This window comes from Artemia franciscana, chromosome 16 (genome assembly GCF_032884065.1).
Source record: "Artemia franciscana chromosome 16, ASM3288406v1, whole genome shotgun sequence".
NCBI lineage: Eukaryota > Metazoa > Arthropoda > Branchiopoda > Anostraca > Artemiidae > Artemia > Artemia franciscana.
In genome coordinates this window covers 10,604,925-10,622,872 of record NC_088878.1, presented here as the reverse complement: position 1 = coordinate 10,622,872, position 17,948 = coordinate 10,604,925, and the positions used below count along the sequence as shown (strand labels likewise).

General features: G+C 32.7%; 1 protein-coding gene across 2 annotated transcripts in view; it reads right to left on the bottom strand.

The window, feature by feature from the left end:
* The window catches only part of LOC136037060 (DISP complex protein LRCH3-like), a 120,132-nt gene that overhangs the window by 51,189 nt on the left and 50,995 nt on the right, over nt 1-17,948 (bottom strand). For both annotated transcript variants that reach the window (XM_065719495.1, XM_065719496.1), the window contains exons 6-9: nt 16,258-16,394; nt 10,413-10,543; nt 3,738-3,990; nt 693-784 (exon numbers count right to left, since the gene is read on the bottom strand). In XM_065719495.1, the coding sequence (XP_065575567.1) occupies nt 693-784; nt 3,738-3,990; nt 10,413-10,543; nt 16,258-16,394 (613 nt within the window). The remainder of the gene's footprint in view (nt 1-692; nt 785-3,737; nt 3,991-10,412; nt 10,544-16,257; nt 16,395-17,948) is intronic.

Genomic DNA, 17,948 nt, shown 5'->3' with positions numbered 1-17,948 from the left:
CTCTCTCTATCTCTCTCTCTCTCTCGTTCTCTTTTAGAGCTAAAATTACGTTCGAGGAAGATGTTTTGTTCTTGTATACTTTGTCTTTGTTTTGTGTACTATTGTGTAATTCGATGTATTATGCCGCATATTCCTGCACCCTACTTTCACTGCTCATCAAAATCGGCATTTTTCTTCAAAAGAAAAATAAATCCAATTCCACAATAATGACATTTCTTTGTCTTTGTTTGTGTACTATTGTGCAACTGGATGTATTATCCCACATCTTCCTGCACCCCGCTTTTTCGCATTTTGAATGAATAAAATTAGGCTAGATTGTTTTCCCTGTACACCATTATTAATTCTACCATTTTTATTCTATATATTTATGTTTATATTTACATTGCAAAAACTGATTTCGCCACTTTCTTATTAAATAAAAAAACAAGGGCATAATTTTTGGGATTAGAAACATGGTGACTTTGCGAACTTATTGATAGCCAAAAATTTAAGATTACTCTTACTTCGGAGTGTAAAACGTTCTTGGCTTACGAGAGCCCTGACAAGGAGAAAATAAAATCCCTTAGAAATGAATTTGGACAGAGCTGGTAATATGATGTGTTTCGTGAGACCTTAGACCTGTTCCAGCCCTTTTGATATTCGGCAGGGAGTATATGCTCTTTAACCTACTTTTGTCACGGCGTCTTTCTTACCTATAAGTTTGAGGAGGGTTTCCACTAGGAGGTGAAGCTTTTTGATTGCCACTAGGACCATTCCGAAGACCAGGTATTCTTGACTCGAACGCCTACAATGAAATGAATAAAGACTTTGACAGCGAAATTACTTTGACAGCGAGTTACAAATTTGGGAGACTTACAATCAAAAAAATACAAATTATTAAATTGACATGTATTAAAATTATAATTTACATTACAATTACAAAGATAGTTTTCAAACAATCTCCACCCTTCAATTACTTACTTTGATAGACTAAATGTCTAAAGCCAAAATAATTAATGACAAAAATCCATGTACAAAATGAAAAAAAATGGGACTTAAGACAGTGAAGTTCAAAGAAGATAAATAAATTATGAATATTTGCAAGTTACAAGCAACATAGCGTACTCGGTACAAGCCGAAATCTAAGAAACAATATGTGCTTTAGAGGGGAAAAAATATGAAAATTGAAAGGAAAATGAAGACACAAGAAAGCAATAGACAATCAAAATATACAATTGAGTCATTGCTGCCCAACCCAGAATATAACTGAAATCCAACCTCAATTTTAAAAAAAATAAACAAAACAAACTAATCAGTTCAATTGTAAATTAATTTTTTGATACAGTGATTAAATAACTACTAAATAATTAAATAATCATTGTTATTAAAGTAATACTTCAAAATAACTATAATAAAAATTAAACAGAAATTTATAATTAAATTAAATGATTGAATAATTACTATAATTAAGCAATTATTAGATATTACAAAATTATTACATGTTTTGGTTCACCTTAAGACTCTTAATTGATTCACGTAGTAAATTTGACTGTTTTATCAATTGCTTCACTTTTCAGAATAAATTGAACAAAAGCTCCCCCATGACTTTCTAACTAGGTGCTTACGGTCCTCTTCATAAGTCTACTTAAGGCATAGGATTTCATAATCAATACTGACGGTGCTGATTTCCGTTTCATGACCCTTCAGTCAGGAAGTGCAATGGGGGGTTGGGGACGAGATATTCTGTGCTTTCGATCGCCCTTCCTGTTTACGTTCCCCAGATTTTTCTAGGTATCCATTTAGAGGTGGGTCGACTCTGGCTGAGCTTATAGTCACGCCACTTTCAGAGTCACGTCCGTTCAGACCCAATAGCCAGTGATACCAAGACTCGAACCTCTGTCCCCACGGACAAAGGGTCTCAAGTCTACGCCAAAGCCTTTGCAAGAGCCTTAATTCAAGTCAAGATAGCAAAAATGGAAGTTTGCTGAAAGTAGGTCAAAATTAGAGTGGGATAGAGACGCCTTTATTATACACATCATCAATATAAGAAAGAAACACATCAGCCATTTTAGAAAGTAAAAAATACAGTCATTCTGAATTTTTGAGTTCTCGAGAAATATTCCCAATTCTAAGGTCATACCTCCTTTTGTAACTCGTAAAAGCATCTTTCTAGATTTTACAGATTTAAGAGATTTCTAGATTTTTCAGAGACTTCTAGATTTAACAGAGAGTTTTCACTTATCTTTTTGCATATCTTGATACCTAAGGGAATAAAATAGTCAAGTCAAAGCCCGAGACTCAAAAACTCGAAACACTTAATTTATGTTTAACAACAAAACGCCCTTTGAATAACCCCCTGTTATTCCTTCTAAAAAGAATAGCGGTTGAGTTCATTATTATATAAATGTCCGTATCCACCTCAATCTCATCGTTCGAAAGATTATAATTTTCTGGTAACTGTAGTTTTAACATAAATTATGATTTTAACTTTAATTCAAGTTTGACTTGTTTGAGGAATTTAATTTAAATACTAATTAATAAATTTAATAAATGATGAGTTTATAATTAGATTATTATTAATTCAATTTAATGTAATTTAATTTTCAACTTAGTATTTGAAATTCATAAATTTTTACCAATGACCTAAGGTCTACCCAAAATTAATTTCCCTTATTGTGAAATCTTTCCCCTTCAGAGAATTTGTTTCACCTTAAATAATGTAATAACTACACATTTTTTTAGTTTCAAATATAAAGAGGTTGTTGGCTAATATACTTTGACGCCATTCTGCAACTCGGTAATCTAATATAAGCCATTCACGTTATTTAATCAAACCTTAAATATCTATCGTTCACACAGCAACGTGATACTGTATTGATTTATGTTACCCGATTTTAACCTCCCAACCCAATCCATAAAAAAATATTTCTCCCACTCGTAAATTGGTCAAAAAATGAACCCAAAAAATTATTTCTCCTAAAAAACTATAAAGTATTTCTCCAACTCGTAAACTTGTCCAAAAATGCAGGGAAAAACATTTTTTGGGACCATTAGACAAAGGTCCCCAGGAGGTAAACCTCTGCCTCTTCATTCTTTTGATTACCCCCCCCCCCTTCCCATAAAGAAAAGTTTTTGGGTACCCTCTCACTTCTACCCCCCCCCACATAAAAAAATCCATCGAGATACTTAAAGGCAAGGACATATCCAGGAAATGTATTCGGGGGGGGGGGGGGTGTAAAAAAAAATCATACGAGGCATCAGAATTTTGTTTATATACATTTTGTTACTTTGTTAAGAGTCGGAAAAGAATACCTTAAGGGGGTGGGGGGATTTCAAACCCAGTACCTCCCCCCCTGGATACGGCGTTGCTTCAAGGTTTCCGTCTTTTTTTTGAGTATTTTTATGTTTTTTATTCTTGCTTGTATTAATATTTGGGGGATAAAACCTTAGATAGCAAACAGATTCTGCCTTTAATTATAGAGTCTTAAAGACAGCTCCATTCGCCCATACATCTAGTTATATAGAAGTTACAAATATCAAGTGCTTTTCCACTTTCTTTTGTAAGATCTACGTCTCGTAATTTTTCGTTTTTAATATCTTTCACAATTTTTATTTATCTTTCACACGGCAATTTATCTTTCACACGTGATCGATCTTTAAATATTTTGCAAAAAATTAGCTTAGTTTCCCACAGAACAATTGAACCTGAGTGGCTACTGCTTAGATCTTCAAGTGTCAAAAAAGAGCATAAAACGTACCCCAGGTGAGTCTGCAGCAACTGGACTAGTAGGAAGGGAAACGTTTGGAGAAATTCCCATTTTCTCTTTTGGGGATATTGCACCTGGAATACGACTTGATCCTCCATTGATCTTAAAGCTTCTATCCGCTATATTACTGGACAAGTTTGATAAATTATCACCATCTAAAATTTCTTTTTCGGTTTGAAGCTTCTCATTGCAGGACAAATTCATAGATGGTGGGACTCGAATGCTTCGACAATTTTCGAATATACTATAAAACGGAAAACAAATTGACAGCAAAATTATAGAAACACGACTAAAAATTTTCAATTAAGACAAATCCTAGAAATAGTAGAACTAATTCGAGGATAAAAGTTGAATTAAATAATAATAATAATAATAATAATAATAATAATAATAATAATAATAATAATAATAATAATAATAATAATAATAGCTATAAAAAAAAATAATGATATCTTTCGATTCTTGTTAAACCTTCCTTAAAAAAAAGTGATAGAAATAAAAAACGGTGAAACAGTCTCAAAGAAGGTAATCACATATTAATGGTCTATTCACACCGATTTTATTAACACCGATTTTAACGAGATTTTATTAACACCGATGTTCAGACAATCTTAAATTCTAGAACTAGTTGAATCCAAAACCATTCATAAGACAAATTTTATTAACTTCAAAAGCAAAATCTAGTCAAAAGCAAAATTTGTTTGAAGAACTTAGTTTAGCCTAGACAATCAAATTGTTGCTCTAAAGGTTCTATTTAGAATCCCAATTTTGAGATCCCAATTTTGAAAAAATAAGTTGATTCAAACTTTGAATAGCCACTAGAATCTGGTCACTCGCATTTAACTTCGACTTGCTTGGACTTACAAAATTCCAGTGTTAGAAACGCCTCAATGTGAATACGAAAACAAAATTAGATACTTTGATGTTTTATATCCAATTTCTTAGGATATCAACCCTTTCTCACATTCTGCATACCTCAAAAAGTCATACCTCTCTCAGAATAGCAGCTGCATATGAAACCACTTCTACCGACATCCTCTTGTATCTCTTTCCAATTCATTTGCCCTTCCTCACATTTTATATGGTGCCCCTTTTTAGAAGATTTTCACTATTTAAAATAAAAGAATAATTCGTTCATGCTTTTTCAGATTTGCTCAATACTGGCTTTCACTCCTTCGCTTGTCCCAAAATTCATGATTAATTCGAACATAATAGAAAAAATGGAAGCATTCTTGAATCCCATTGCTAGTGTATCGTATACCACTGAGAATTTAGAGTTTATATAGAATATAAATATAAACTTACCATTATTTGTTATTGATTTAAGTGTAGTATTTCTTGTTTTGACATCAATTTATGTCCTTTCTTTTCTGTTTTTATTTTTCGTTTATGAGTCATGAAACCTTATTTATGTTCTAATGGACTTGCACAATTTCACACTTTTAAGTGCTATTTTAATTTTTCTTCTTAAATAAAAGCGACATTATTTTAATTCTTCTTAAATATACAGCAAAGACCATATACACAAAACACCAAAGACACCATAAATTGTATACCAAAACCATTATACAGCATATAAAAACCATATATTAATTGGATATTTTAACTTCGACATTATATTCTCAGCGTTCAATTTTCGTAACTCTCTTGATACTTAACAATTTAACTGTATCGATTGAATCTGCTGCAAATACAAAAATATAAACTGAATTACCAAACACTTACCAATTACCAAAAACACTTGCAGTGGGGTGGCTAAACACACCTACCTGTTAAACAAGTAATAAACGGTAAAAAAAAAGGTCGTATCAGCCCATTCTACAGAAACAATAATAATAATAAAGCTATAAAGTCGTAGCTAAAAAAAATCCTCTTTAACTAACTTTTAAACATCCCCAGTATTTAAAACACCAAGCAAATTTATTTCAAACAAGAAAATATATGTCCGACATATTTATATTATTTATATAATATAAATAATTTACATTAATAATTACATAATTTATATCAAACTATCTTCCCGATAGTTTGATTTTAATTCCAAAATCTGGGCCTTATACAATTAGCTAATCATAGACTTTGAAATAATTAAAACCTTAAATAGAACCTTCAAAGGGTTCCGAAGGTATTTGAGTTTCTACATAGTCAGAACCTGTCGAGTGGAAGGCCCCTTCCAACAAAAAGTTCAAGTTGTCAGTCAATGACTCCTTAGAAATCCCCACTGGGACAGTACTGATCCATGAGAAACATCATCAGATTCAAAATACGTTTAGACTTTAAACAAGGAAATCCAAAAATATAAAAATGAAAAAAACATACTCAGATATGGGAGAAATGGGGAAGGGGTCTTCGAAAGCATTTCAAAAGGTCTTAAAAAGATTCTCAGGGATTTGGTCAAGGAATTTGGGAAGATCTAGGCTTAAAAGTGCAAGATGGACCAGCCTACAATTCTATTTATCTACATATCTACACAAATACCTAATCTACGTATCTACCTAATTTACATATGTACACCTACATATATACCTAACCTACATATCTAGACATCTACATATCTACCTAACGAGAATAAGTTGAAGATAGGCTTTGACTGGTACAAAAGATGTATCAAAATCTCTAGCTCTAATCTCGAATATTCTAAAGTGTTCATGTTTGAAATGCCCTGCCCCTTCAGTATTTGGACTTATACTAGGTGTACAATCAACTTATGCTCAAAATCAATATACAGTTCAATTCACAAAAATACAAACGAATGCAAATCATCGACAGAGCCAGGAGACAGAGCCAATTTCAGCACAAGAAGCAAATAAAATTACTGACAAAAATAAATGCCGAAAATTCAGTCAAAAATGGAGTAATAATCTGTTAGTGGTCTTTAAATTCACACTTTTGATGAAACCAAACCTAATTTTCCTGACACACATTTTGTTTTTTAGCTATTTATTTTAGCTATTTGACTATTTATTTTATGGCCTAAAATTATTTTTTTTAGCTATTTATTTTAGCTATTTCACTATTTATTTTATGGCCTAATTTTTTTTTTTAGCTATTTTTTTAGCTATTTCACTATTTATTTTATGGCCTAAAATTTTTTTTTTACCTATTTTTTTAGCATGTTTTTCACTATTTATTTTATGGCCTAAAATTCGGAAGCAGCCAATGACTGATAATCAACTGTCGCACCAGAAACATGTCTGATACCAAATTGATTAAGACATATAAATTTTACCATTTAATCCATACCTCAAAAATTGCAATTATTCCCCAAAACGGAATCGTATCGGAAATAGACTTGGGGTGGAACTGAGTAAATTTTTGGCTTCGTCCCATTACTAGTAGACACACATTTAGGAACACACCACAAGGATAAAGGCTAGCTAGAAGACTTTTAGAAGAAAACCATAACTATGAAGAGTAGGAGACACCAGACTAAAAAGGCACTATAGTAATTTTTATGCTCAGGAGGCAGGATTACTCATCTTAGTGTGTGTCAATCAAAACGGTCGATCTAAATTAGCCTTCAAGAATCAAGCTATCTTAAGCTAAGATCGACGCGGAAAAAGAATTTCCCCAGATCGAGAATGAACTTGTTGTTTTGCTTAGAATCTGAAATGATCTTTCACCACAGGATCTATATTTATATCTGAATATTGAATGGCGATATTACCTCCCCCTCCCCCCTCCCCACTATGTCAGCTCTAAGATCTAATAATTTCTTCTGCAAAACACATGGTCATTTATGTATATGTCACAAAGTCAGTGTCTTTGATTCCAAATGTTGTGTCTACGCCCAAAAGCGTTCATAACAAAGATAGAAAAGTCATAACTTTAAAAAATTTGGGATTAAGAAAATTCTTGAGAGTAAAATATGGGGAAATATTTCCTAAGCAGTTTGTCAGAAGCCCAATGTTGATATTTACTCTCGAAAGTAACTTCCCACGATAGCTTGGGCCTCTTATCAAAAATCAACCCCCCACTCGTAGCGCTATAAAACGAGGAGCCGGTTAGTTCTAGACCTGTTAAGACTAAAAGACAGTATGGCTACAACGACTCCAGAAAAGGTTAGAATTCTAATTATAGTTGCTGGTTAGAATCCAGAAACTGGTTAGAATTAACCAGAAAAAATAACAAACTACATGTAAGTTAATTTTTGCGCTCAGAAGACTTGATAATAACTAATTTATTAACCATGGGAAGATTTTTTGGTGAACCCTTATTAGAAAAATAAAAAAAAAGAAGTTTTTTAAACTGAAAGTAAGGAGCGACATTAAAACTTAAAACGCACAGAAATTACTTCGTATATGAAAGAGGCTGCTTCCTCATCAGCCTCCCGTTATTTACGCTAAAGTTTGACTCTTTCTCTCAATTCTTCTTTTTAAAACAGTAAAAAACTTTAGCGTAAAGAGCGGGGCGTTGATGAGGAAGCAGCCTCTTTCATATACGAAGTAATTTCTGTGCGTTTTAAGTTTTAATGTCGCTCCTTACTTTCAGTTTAAAACACTTGTTTTTTTTATTTAATTTCTGAACGTTTTTGAATCAATGCATGTTTTGATTTTGGCTCTCCGCAGAGGAATAATCAAAACGAAATTTGCATTTTTTTTTTTTTTTTTTTTTTTTTTTTTTTTTTTTTTTTTTTTTTTTTTTTTGCTAAATGGCTTTCTCATAATTTTGATCGAATGATTTTGAGAAAAAAAGAGCGGGGGACGAAGCCTAGTTGCCCTCGATTTTTTGGTTAATTAAAAAGGCAACTAGAACTTTTAATTTTTTTACGAATCTTTTTATTGGTAAAAGATTTACGTAACTTATAAATTAGCTTACGTAAAGAACTTTTGTATTCTCATGTTTTTATTACATATATGAGGGGATTCGCCCCATCGTCAGTACCTCGCTCTTTACACTAAAGCTTAAATTTTATCCCAATTCATTAAGAATGACCCCTGAATCACAAAAGCCGTAGAATAAATAGTTGAAATTACTAAAAATACTTTAGCGTAAAGAGCGAGGTATTGGAAGGAGGTGAGCCCCTCATATGGGTAATAATTTCTGTTTGTTTTAAGTTTTATTGCTGTTCCTTACTTCCAGCTGAAAAAGCTTTTTCACATTTATTTTTTAATTGTTTTTTTTTAAATAATGCTAGTAAATCCTGCTCTCCCTTCATAGAAATTTTCTTCTCCCATGACAAATTCTCGATGGAAATTCCCCCAGCATACCCCCTCTTCTCAACCCATCCCCCCAACCAAAAAAATCCTCCTGAGAACGCCTTTATACTTCCCAATAACCATTACTATATGTAAGCACAGGTCAAAGTTTGTAACTTGTTGCCCCTCCCACGGGGACTGTGGGGGAGTAAGTCGTCCCCAATGACATAGTTATAAGGTTTTTCGACTACGTTGAATAAAATGGCTATCTCAGAATTTTGATCCGTTGACTTTGGGAAAATAATTAGCGTGGGAGGGGGCCAAGTGCCCTCCAATTTTTTTGGTCACTTAAAAAGGGCACTAGAACTTTTCATTTCCGTTAGAATGAGCCCTCTTGCAACATTCTAGGACAACTGGGTCGATACGATCACCCCTGGAAAAAAAAACAAAACAAAAAAACAAATAAACACGCATCCATGATTTGCCTTCTGGCAAAAAATGCAAAATTCCACATTTTTGTAGATAGGAGCTCGAAACTTCTACAGTAGGGTTCTCTGATACGCTGAATCTGATGGTGTGATTTTCGTTAAGATTCTATGACTTTTAGGGGGTGTTTCCCCCTATTTTCTAAAATAACGCAAATTTTCTCAGGCTCGTAACTTTTGATGGGTAAGACTAAACTTGATGAAGCTTATATATTTAAAACCAGCATTAAAATGCGATTCTTTTGATGTAGCTATTGGTATCAAAATTCCATTTTTTAGAGTTTTGGTTACTATTGAGCCGGGTCGCTCCTTACTACAGTTCGTTACCACGAACTGTTTGATTATTAAACCCTAATTAGAATTAACTAATAAGGTTAATTCTAAGAGCCGGTTAATTCTAGACCTATTAAGACGAAAAGACAGTATGGCTACAACGACTCCAGAAAAGGCCTAGAGCATGGTACAGGATACCCATTGCTTTTTATAAACTGCGCAAGGCAAACTCAACATTTATCAATTTCTTAAATTCAACCTAACAATAAACTAACAACTAAACCAAGCTGACAGTAGGTCATTAGGTGATGTGGGAAGTTGATTACTCTTCTCACAGATAGCATTGACTAGGGAGAAGAACTTATAATAAGGTTATATCCCGGTGGTGGGAGAGGGAGGGGTCTGCAATTACTCTTATTGTGCTATAAGTAATCAAGTCAAAACCAAGAGTAACTTTAAACAAAGCCATCAGTAGATCAGCATGTGACGTGCAAGTCGGTTACTCTTATCTGGGGTGGTTTTGACATGGGAGAGGAGTCTATAATAAGAGAATTCTCAAGGGAAAGAGACGTTAGGGTCTTATATTGCCTATAGTAGTGATAACTATCTTTATTCCATTGTTCACTATTATGACAGTAAGCAGTTTCATGGCAGGAAAATCAATGGCTCTCTTATTTGCCAATTTTCAGTCATCCGTAGAAGTGTCTAGATCTTTACAAATAGCGAACTCGTAAAAGCGTCTTTGAAAAAAGCGTTAAAGAAAAATTTACCGTAAATCACAAATTTGAGATAATTTCCTCTGTGGTTCTGGCGCAATCACTGAGGAGTTCTTCTCCCGCTCCTCTTTGGCAGCTTGCGTCTCCAAATATTTAAAGACGTGGACCAATCCCCTTGCACATAGCTAAAAGTCAAAACAATGTGAAAAAAATATAAAGATAACAAAAATAACATAAAATTGAAAATTTCAAATTGCAAAATTGCAATTGCGTTAAAAATTGCAATACATTTGATCTTAACAGAGATTAAGGTAAATTTTAAGTTACCTTAATAAAGGTAAATTTACATAACAATGGGAGAGATTCAGTAGTATTAACACAAACAAAAGAAGCAAGTATACATCTATTGGTGTTTATATTTATATTAGGGCGCTGAATATTAAGGACGCTGAATACCCTCTCCCGAAAGAGGTTACAGATGGCAATATTTGTCGATCTTGGTTCCACTGGCCGAGAAGATTCGACAAAATATTTTTTGGATGAAAGTTTGACTAAAAAATAGAGAAAATTTTAAGTTCTTACAATTTTTCTAATTGTGCAAAACCGAGCTAAAAATTTTGACCGATCGATTTCTTCCCTTTTTAAAGTCTTCTGATCAGCCAGTGAATATGAAGGTCCAATAAGGGTCTCTCCAGAGACCCTTTATAGCACCTTTTTTAAATGTTTTTTTTCGGTTTGCAAACAACTACATGCCAGTTTTAAAATTATTTGGATGTTGTTTGAGGGGGGGGGGGCTTCTTTGATGTGGAATATGACGCGTAAAACACCTAGAAAGCTCCTCGGTAAAATCTTTAATGGGTTACTGTTTAGCTAAAAACTACGATTTCCCCTCTTGTTTATAAGAAGAAATTCAAAGCCATAGAAATACAAGGAGCTCCTACATGACACATTTTCACATGCCTTGACCCAAAATAAAGATGCAGCCTTCCAAGACTTTGCTTTCAGATTCAAATTACTCATTTATCATTACTCATTTTTCATTTATCATTACTCAAATTACTCATTTTTATTTATGAGTTGAGATTTAAAACGGTGTTAATTTAACTCGCAAAATAGAAAATTTGAATCAATTTATTATGTTGTAGGTTACGATTAATAAAAAATGGTGATTATAGTAAATTTTTATATTATCAAAGCCTTACTTTTTTCAAAGTGTTACTTGCATCAAAGCATAAGCAATTCTATTGTTTTAAGTGGCTTATTAGAAACATGAGGAACGTAAAAAAAAAATAATTTAAAAAGAAAATTCGGACTGTTTTTCAAACTAAAAAAATAGCCAAGAAAAAGAGTCTTGAAACGCAAAACAAAGCCCCTCCTCCCTACACAGGTAAGACTAGTTTACAACACATTTAGCAATATTACTAATTTTGAGTTTATATTTGAGTGCATATATGACATCATCAATAACAAATTAATCCATTTTTATGAATGATCCATACCTAAAGCTGTTTTTTTTGTAGATGCCACGCTATGGCACGCTTAGTAGGACAGAATCGTAAACACATTCGAAAAAATGTATTTCAATACAATTTGAAAAAAAGAACATATTTCAACTAGTTCAAAGGGAAAGTTACACATACGGAAAGCTTATCCGAATAATTATACATTTCTTTATCCCTTACTGAACTCTTGGCATATAATACGTATAAGTTTCGGCTACTTTGATTTTGACTATTTTCTTTCCTGTCGCACTCACACTCACTCTCAAGACATATTAGGAGGGTTTAAAACATAAGACACCTGAATACAGTATAATGCGCCCTCCAGATTTTTCATCGAAGTTCCCCCAAGAAAAATTAAAAGAGACTCCAGCAACTCTGCATTGTAACTTCATTCCCAAAGACGCAACTTTTGTTACCCTGTTTGGATAGACATTGATGGGAGTAGCCCTAATACAACTGACACACATTACATGGCCCACATGTCTCTGTATAAAGTAACTGTTCCCACATCCATAATAAAATTATGCTATACCCTACGAAAGATTTACGTGATTTTGGTGTACAGATTGGTATATGTACATGTATTACGTGATCATAGAACCCTATATATACATATATATGAAAAGAGGACCTACATTTTTTTTTTAGTCTTGAATCTTCATTGAAGGTGTTTAGAGTTTACGCGTTCTGAAGCTGACAAGAGTATTGTTTAACTTTGTACGAATAAACACCTTTTTTTTCACTGACACATTTGACTATTCTGGCCTGCCAAATAGTAATTAGATTGTAAGCCCCATTGGACGAACCAGCCAACAGCCGTCACCAACCATAAAATAAGGCTACACAGTATTATGCGCTCTAAATTCAAGGAATATCTTGAAGAACCTAACTGCTTTAAAAATAAGGTCAAACTGGTTAAATGACTAAGGTTATTGTATAGCCTACTAATGATAATTATAAACTAATTTAATAATATTAATTTAATAATTTATTTAATTATAATAGTTATAATTATTATAATATAATTATTATATAATTATAATAATTTAATTAGTTATTTGATTAATAATTCATTTATTAATAAAAATTTAATTTAATAATAATATCATAAACTAATGACTAAGGTCAAACTGGTTAAATGACTATTAGCTGCTTGACCAGGTAAAAAGCTGATTAATCACAACAAACAAGGATTTTGCCAATAAACCATAGAATGGAATTCAAGCAAGCCAGATAGCAAACAAATGTAAGATGAAGCGTCGATATTGAGCCAACAAGAATCATAACTCTTGCATTCTACCATAAAAGGCAAAGGTGCTCAGCCAGGAGAAGGATAATAAATATGACACTACCCTTAGCTTAAGACACAGCCAAAATGATACATGCCGCAAAATCCAGGTACAGTGCCTAATTTTGCAGAATTTTCTTGTATCAATTATATTACCCAGTAAAATAAGACAGTAAAACAACAAGAACATCTCTGAATATATGACCGAAATATCCAAAGATTTCTTTTGTTGTTTCTTTGTCAAATAAAGGTATATCCCTATTGAATTATTATTTGTACGTCATAAACATCTATGGTGAGATACTAATAACACTAATTTATTGTTTTTTTATTATTATTATTAAATAATAGGTTTTTTATTATTTTTAATTTAGGATGTCATTAGGAATGTTTATGTAGTTAATTGCTACGCGTTAGCAAAATTTAAATTTTTCCCAATCGTAGTGATTTATATCTGTAATAGTTTATATTTTTGTTTGTTATGTAAATAAAAGTCAAATATTTAAATAAAAGTCGAAGTATGAGAAGTGCAAAAACTATTTATTTTAATTCAAATTTTGGATTTTGGTGATCAAATAGTGGCGACTTTACTGCCTATTTTCATCTAATTAAAGCTCATATTATATGACCTATCACCTCTGTTCGTCCTAAAATATTAAAATAAAGGCCATACTCTTTAAACTTTAATAAAGATTTGTATAAGTATATACTTGAAACTAAGTATATGAGGCAAAATAATCCTTCAAAGGTTGGAAAAATTGTTTATAAAAGAAGGCATTTTTTTTTTTTTTTTTTTTTTTTTTTTTTTTTTTTTTTTTTTTTTTTTTTTTTTTTTTTATCTAGCTGGCATACATGGGTCTCTGAATTCTTAGTTTGAATCAGTGGAATGGCCCTGATTTTCTTCAAATATTTAAAAAAAAAAAAAAAAATATAAAAAGGGGAAATTCACACAACTTGAGTTAATCACGGAAATAGAATGCAACTGCAATATTACTTCAGAATTTCTCACCTTCTCAATACTAATCAGTCACGAGATATAGTTATGCTTTTGTATAGGGGTTGCATATATTTGTTCATGAAATTGACTGAACTGCTATATATACCACTGAGGATTTTTATACTTATTTTGATACATGCTATCCAATCATATTTCCACGATTAGTTGTTTATAAATCAAAATTCTTACAGGAATATTCCCTTTCTTAATGCTAAATCTGAGTCAAATTTCAAATTTTTATTTTTGTGCTCAACAGACCCATCAAGATTTAAATATTTGAATTGAATATCTAACAATATCAAGTTTAAAAAATTAGAAATTACCACAGCTTGAAACCATGAGAATTTTAAGTCACCAATCTAAACCTATCAAATACAAAGATAACAAAAACGTAATTATTCGTTTTTTAAGGAGTGTTTCAACTCATACACTTAGTTTGAAGCACATGTATCTTTATTAGTCATGTATCTTTATTAGTCATGTATCTTTATTAGAGTTCCTATTTTTCTGACGATTTTGGTCTTCATTCAAATATTTTAGGATGAATAGAAGAGGAAATACTAACGAAGAGCTCTAAACTGACAGGACTGGCCAACACAAACGTTCTCTGAAATATTGAGGTAGACATCAACTGTGTAATAAATAGGTATGGCGGGAGTGGAAATAGAGAAATAGACTTTTTCTTATAAAATTGTGAATTCTGTAATTTAAGCGAAACATATTGAACTTTAAAAAGGAGAAAGATACGCTACGTTGCCATGAAAAGTAAAATTTAGATTAGTAGATTTTTGAGATTTTGTCAAACCTGACAATGTTTATTTAAACACTATTTTTAAAAAGAAACAATGATTAGTTAATGCTTTATTGCCCACACTTAAAACCATCGTTTAAATTTCTTCGATACATTTCTATCTCTGCGTTCTGTTTTTCTTGTTACACCCCTAAAAGAACTAGTATTTAATGTTTAATATATCTTTTACGAATATATGTGTCTTTATCCTCATTTCCCACTCTTCATTACTATCTTATTTACTAAGCGATGACACAAAGTTAGGCGACATACTAAATGGTTTGACCTATACAAATTGTCACAAAGAGTGCATGACCCCAAAAGACGGTTCAAAACCTTTTTTTTACAATAAAAAGTTTAACTCACTCGCTATAGTGGTTCGAAGTGCAAAGGCAAAAAATTATGCAGAAAATATTAAATATCTTTTTTTTTAGATGGTGAACAGCTTTTTATAATATTTTTGTATGGCGGGTGATTTTTATAACTTAGAATTTTTTGTATCAAAAATTTTATACCATTTTAATTTCAATAGATTTATTAGAACTTAAACCCTCAACAGATTTTAGATTAAATTTACAACCATTTCCATTACCTACATGCAATACATAATTGTCGAGGTTCCCTTTTAATTGCGGGTATTTCTTTGTTCGCAAAGTTTATCGAAGCAACCAAGTATGCGCCCTCCCCCTAAAAAAAATCCTGGATCCACCCCTGGGAGGGCATTAAATTAAAAAAAAAAACAGGTGAAAAGTCAGAGAACTACTAGATGAAAATATGTGCCACCAAAAAGCTTCAGAGGGGGCAACGGTGCTTTTTAATGAGACTTTTGACATAAATTATTTGGTTTAAACCATAATTATAAATTATGATATTAAATTAACAGATTGTCAATGTTCAAATTTTTTGAGCGAAAAGCGTTGCCAAATTTACTGAATTATTTTTCCTTATTTTCCTTATTTATTTCCTTATTTATTTATTTCCTATATTTCCTTATTTATTTCCTTATTTTCACAGCTCAGTGTGGTAGCACGAAAGAAAATGTGGCACTGAGTTAAAAATTCATAATTCCCAAATGGAAAATCTTAAAAAAATTGCGATTTTCCTGTTTGAATAGACCTAAGATAGTACCAAAGGCAGATAACATTTCTATTTTAACGTCCTCGGTTCTTCAAGTAATGTGTTTTAACTAAGTAGCTTTTCCTCAGTAGTTCTGCAATTTTTTTTGGAGGTTTTTCACTTAACTGAATAAAACATAAAATGTCTTATCTGTATAACTTCCTCTCTATGCTAAAATGAATAATTTCCATAAAATAAAATCTTACATAAGCAGGGGGAGATCTTAAGGGATTCGAATCTAATCGTAATTCTTCCAACTGTTTCATGTTCCGTAGCTCTACGGGCAACATTTCCAAGCGATTTTCACCGAGGTCCAATTTTCGCAACTTCAGATCGGTCAGTTCTGGAAGGCAAAACAAAAATAAACAATACGAATACTAAAATCCCTTGGTCATCTGCCATTTTGAAAGTATTTTAATGATTACTCTAATCTGACACCCGGAAGCTATTAAATATTTAAAAAGAACTTGTTTACATGATCGCTTTTTGGAAACGTAAATAAACATTTTTTACATAAGTGTTTTCTAAGACCCTGCTGGGCGCTGTTTTTAACTTAGATACTATTTTGCCCGGATCCATGCGCGAACCACAGGGTATCGTGTGCATGTCCTAGTATTAAAGATAATAGTAAAATCCTTTCTAACCCATTCACAAGGATGTCTACTACTACTGAGATTTAGCTAGTGTCAATTTGGGCCAATGCTAATTTTTCACCCAATCAGAAGATTCTACGATACATCTGATTGGCTCAAATCAATTATAGTCAGAACATATTTTATCAACAGGCTAAAAATCCGGATTGGAACGTGATTTCATCGATTGCGTTCACCTTGTTGTCTGCTAGAGCCACCCAAACGTGCAGTGGCGTAGTGGGCCAAAATTTCAAACAGTTCGTAGTAACGAACTGTAGTAAGGAGCGACCCGGCTCAATAGTAGCCAAAACTCTAAAAAACGGAATTTTTATAACAATAGTTAAATCAAAAGAATCGCATTTTTGATGCTGATTTTAGATATATAGGTTTCGTTAAGGTTAGACTTACCCATCAAATGTTACGAGCCTGAGAAAATTTGCCTTATTTTAGTAAGATTCACACCATCAGATTCAGCGTATCAGAGAATCCTATAATAGAAGTTTCAAGCATCTATCTACAAAAATGTGGAATTTTGCATATTTTGCCACAAGACAGATCACGGATGCCTGTTTATTTGTTTGTTTTTTTGTTTTGTTTTTTCCAGGGGTGATCGTATCAACCCATTGGTCCTAGAATGTCGTGTGAGGACTCATTCTAACGGAAATGAAAAGTTCTAGTGCCCTTTTTAACTGACCAAAAATGGAGGGCACCTAGGTCCCCTCCCACGCTCATTTTTTCCCAAAGTCACCAGATCAAAATTCTGAGATAGCCGTTTTATTCAGCATAGTCAAAAAACCTGGCAACTATGTCTTTGGGGACGACTTACTCCCCCACAGTCCCCATGGGAGGGACTGCAAGTTACAAACTTTGACCAGTGTTTACACATAGTAATGGCTATTGGAAAGTGTACAGACGCTTTCAGGGGGATTTTTTTGGTTGGGGAGAGGGGTTGAGGTAAGGGGGATATGTGGGGGGATCTTTCAATGGAGGAATTTGTCATGGGGGAAGAAAATTTCCATGAAGGGGGGGGCAGCATTTTTTAGCATTTTTTCAAAGAACAACGAAAAAATAAATATGAAAAAGTTTTTTCCAATTGAAAGTAAGAAGCAGCATTCAAACTTAAATCGAACAAAAATTATCGCGTATATTAGGGGTTCACCTCCTCCTAATACCTCGCTCTTTACGCTAAAGTAACTTTATTAATTTCAACTATTTATTCTACGGCCTCTGTGATTCAGGGGTCATTGTTAAGGAATTGGGACAAA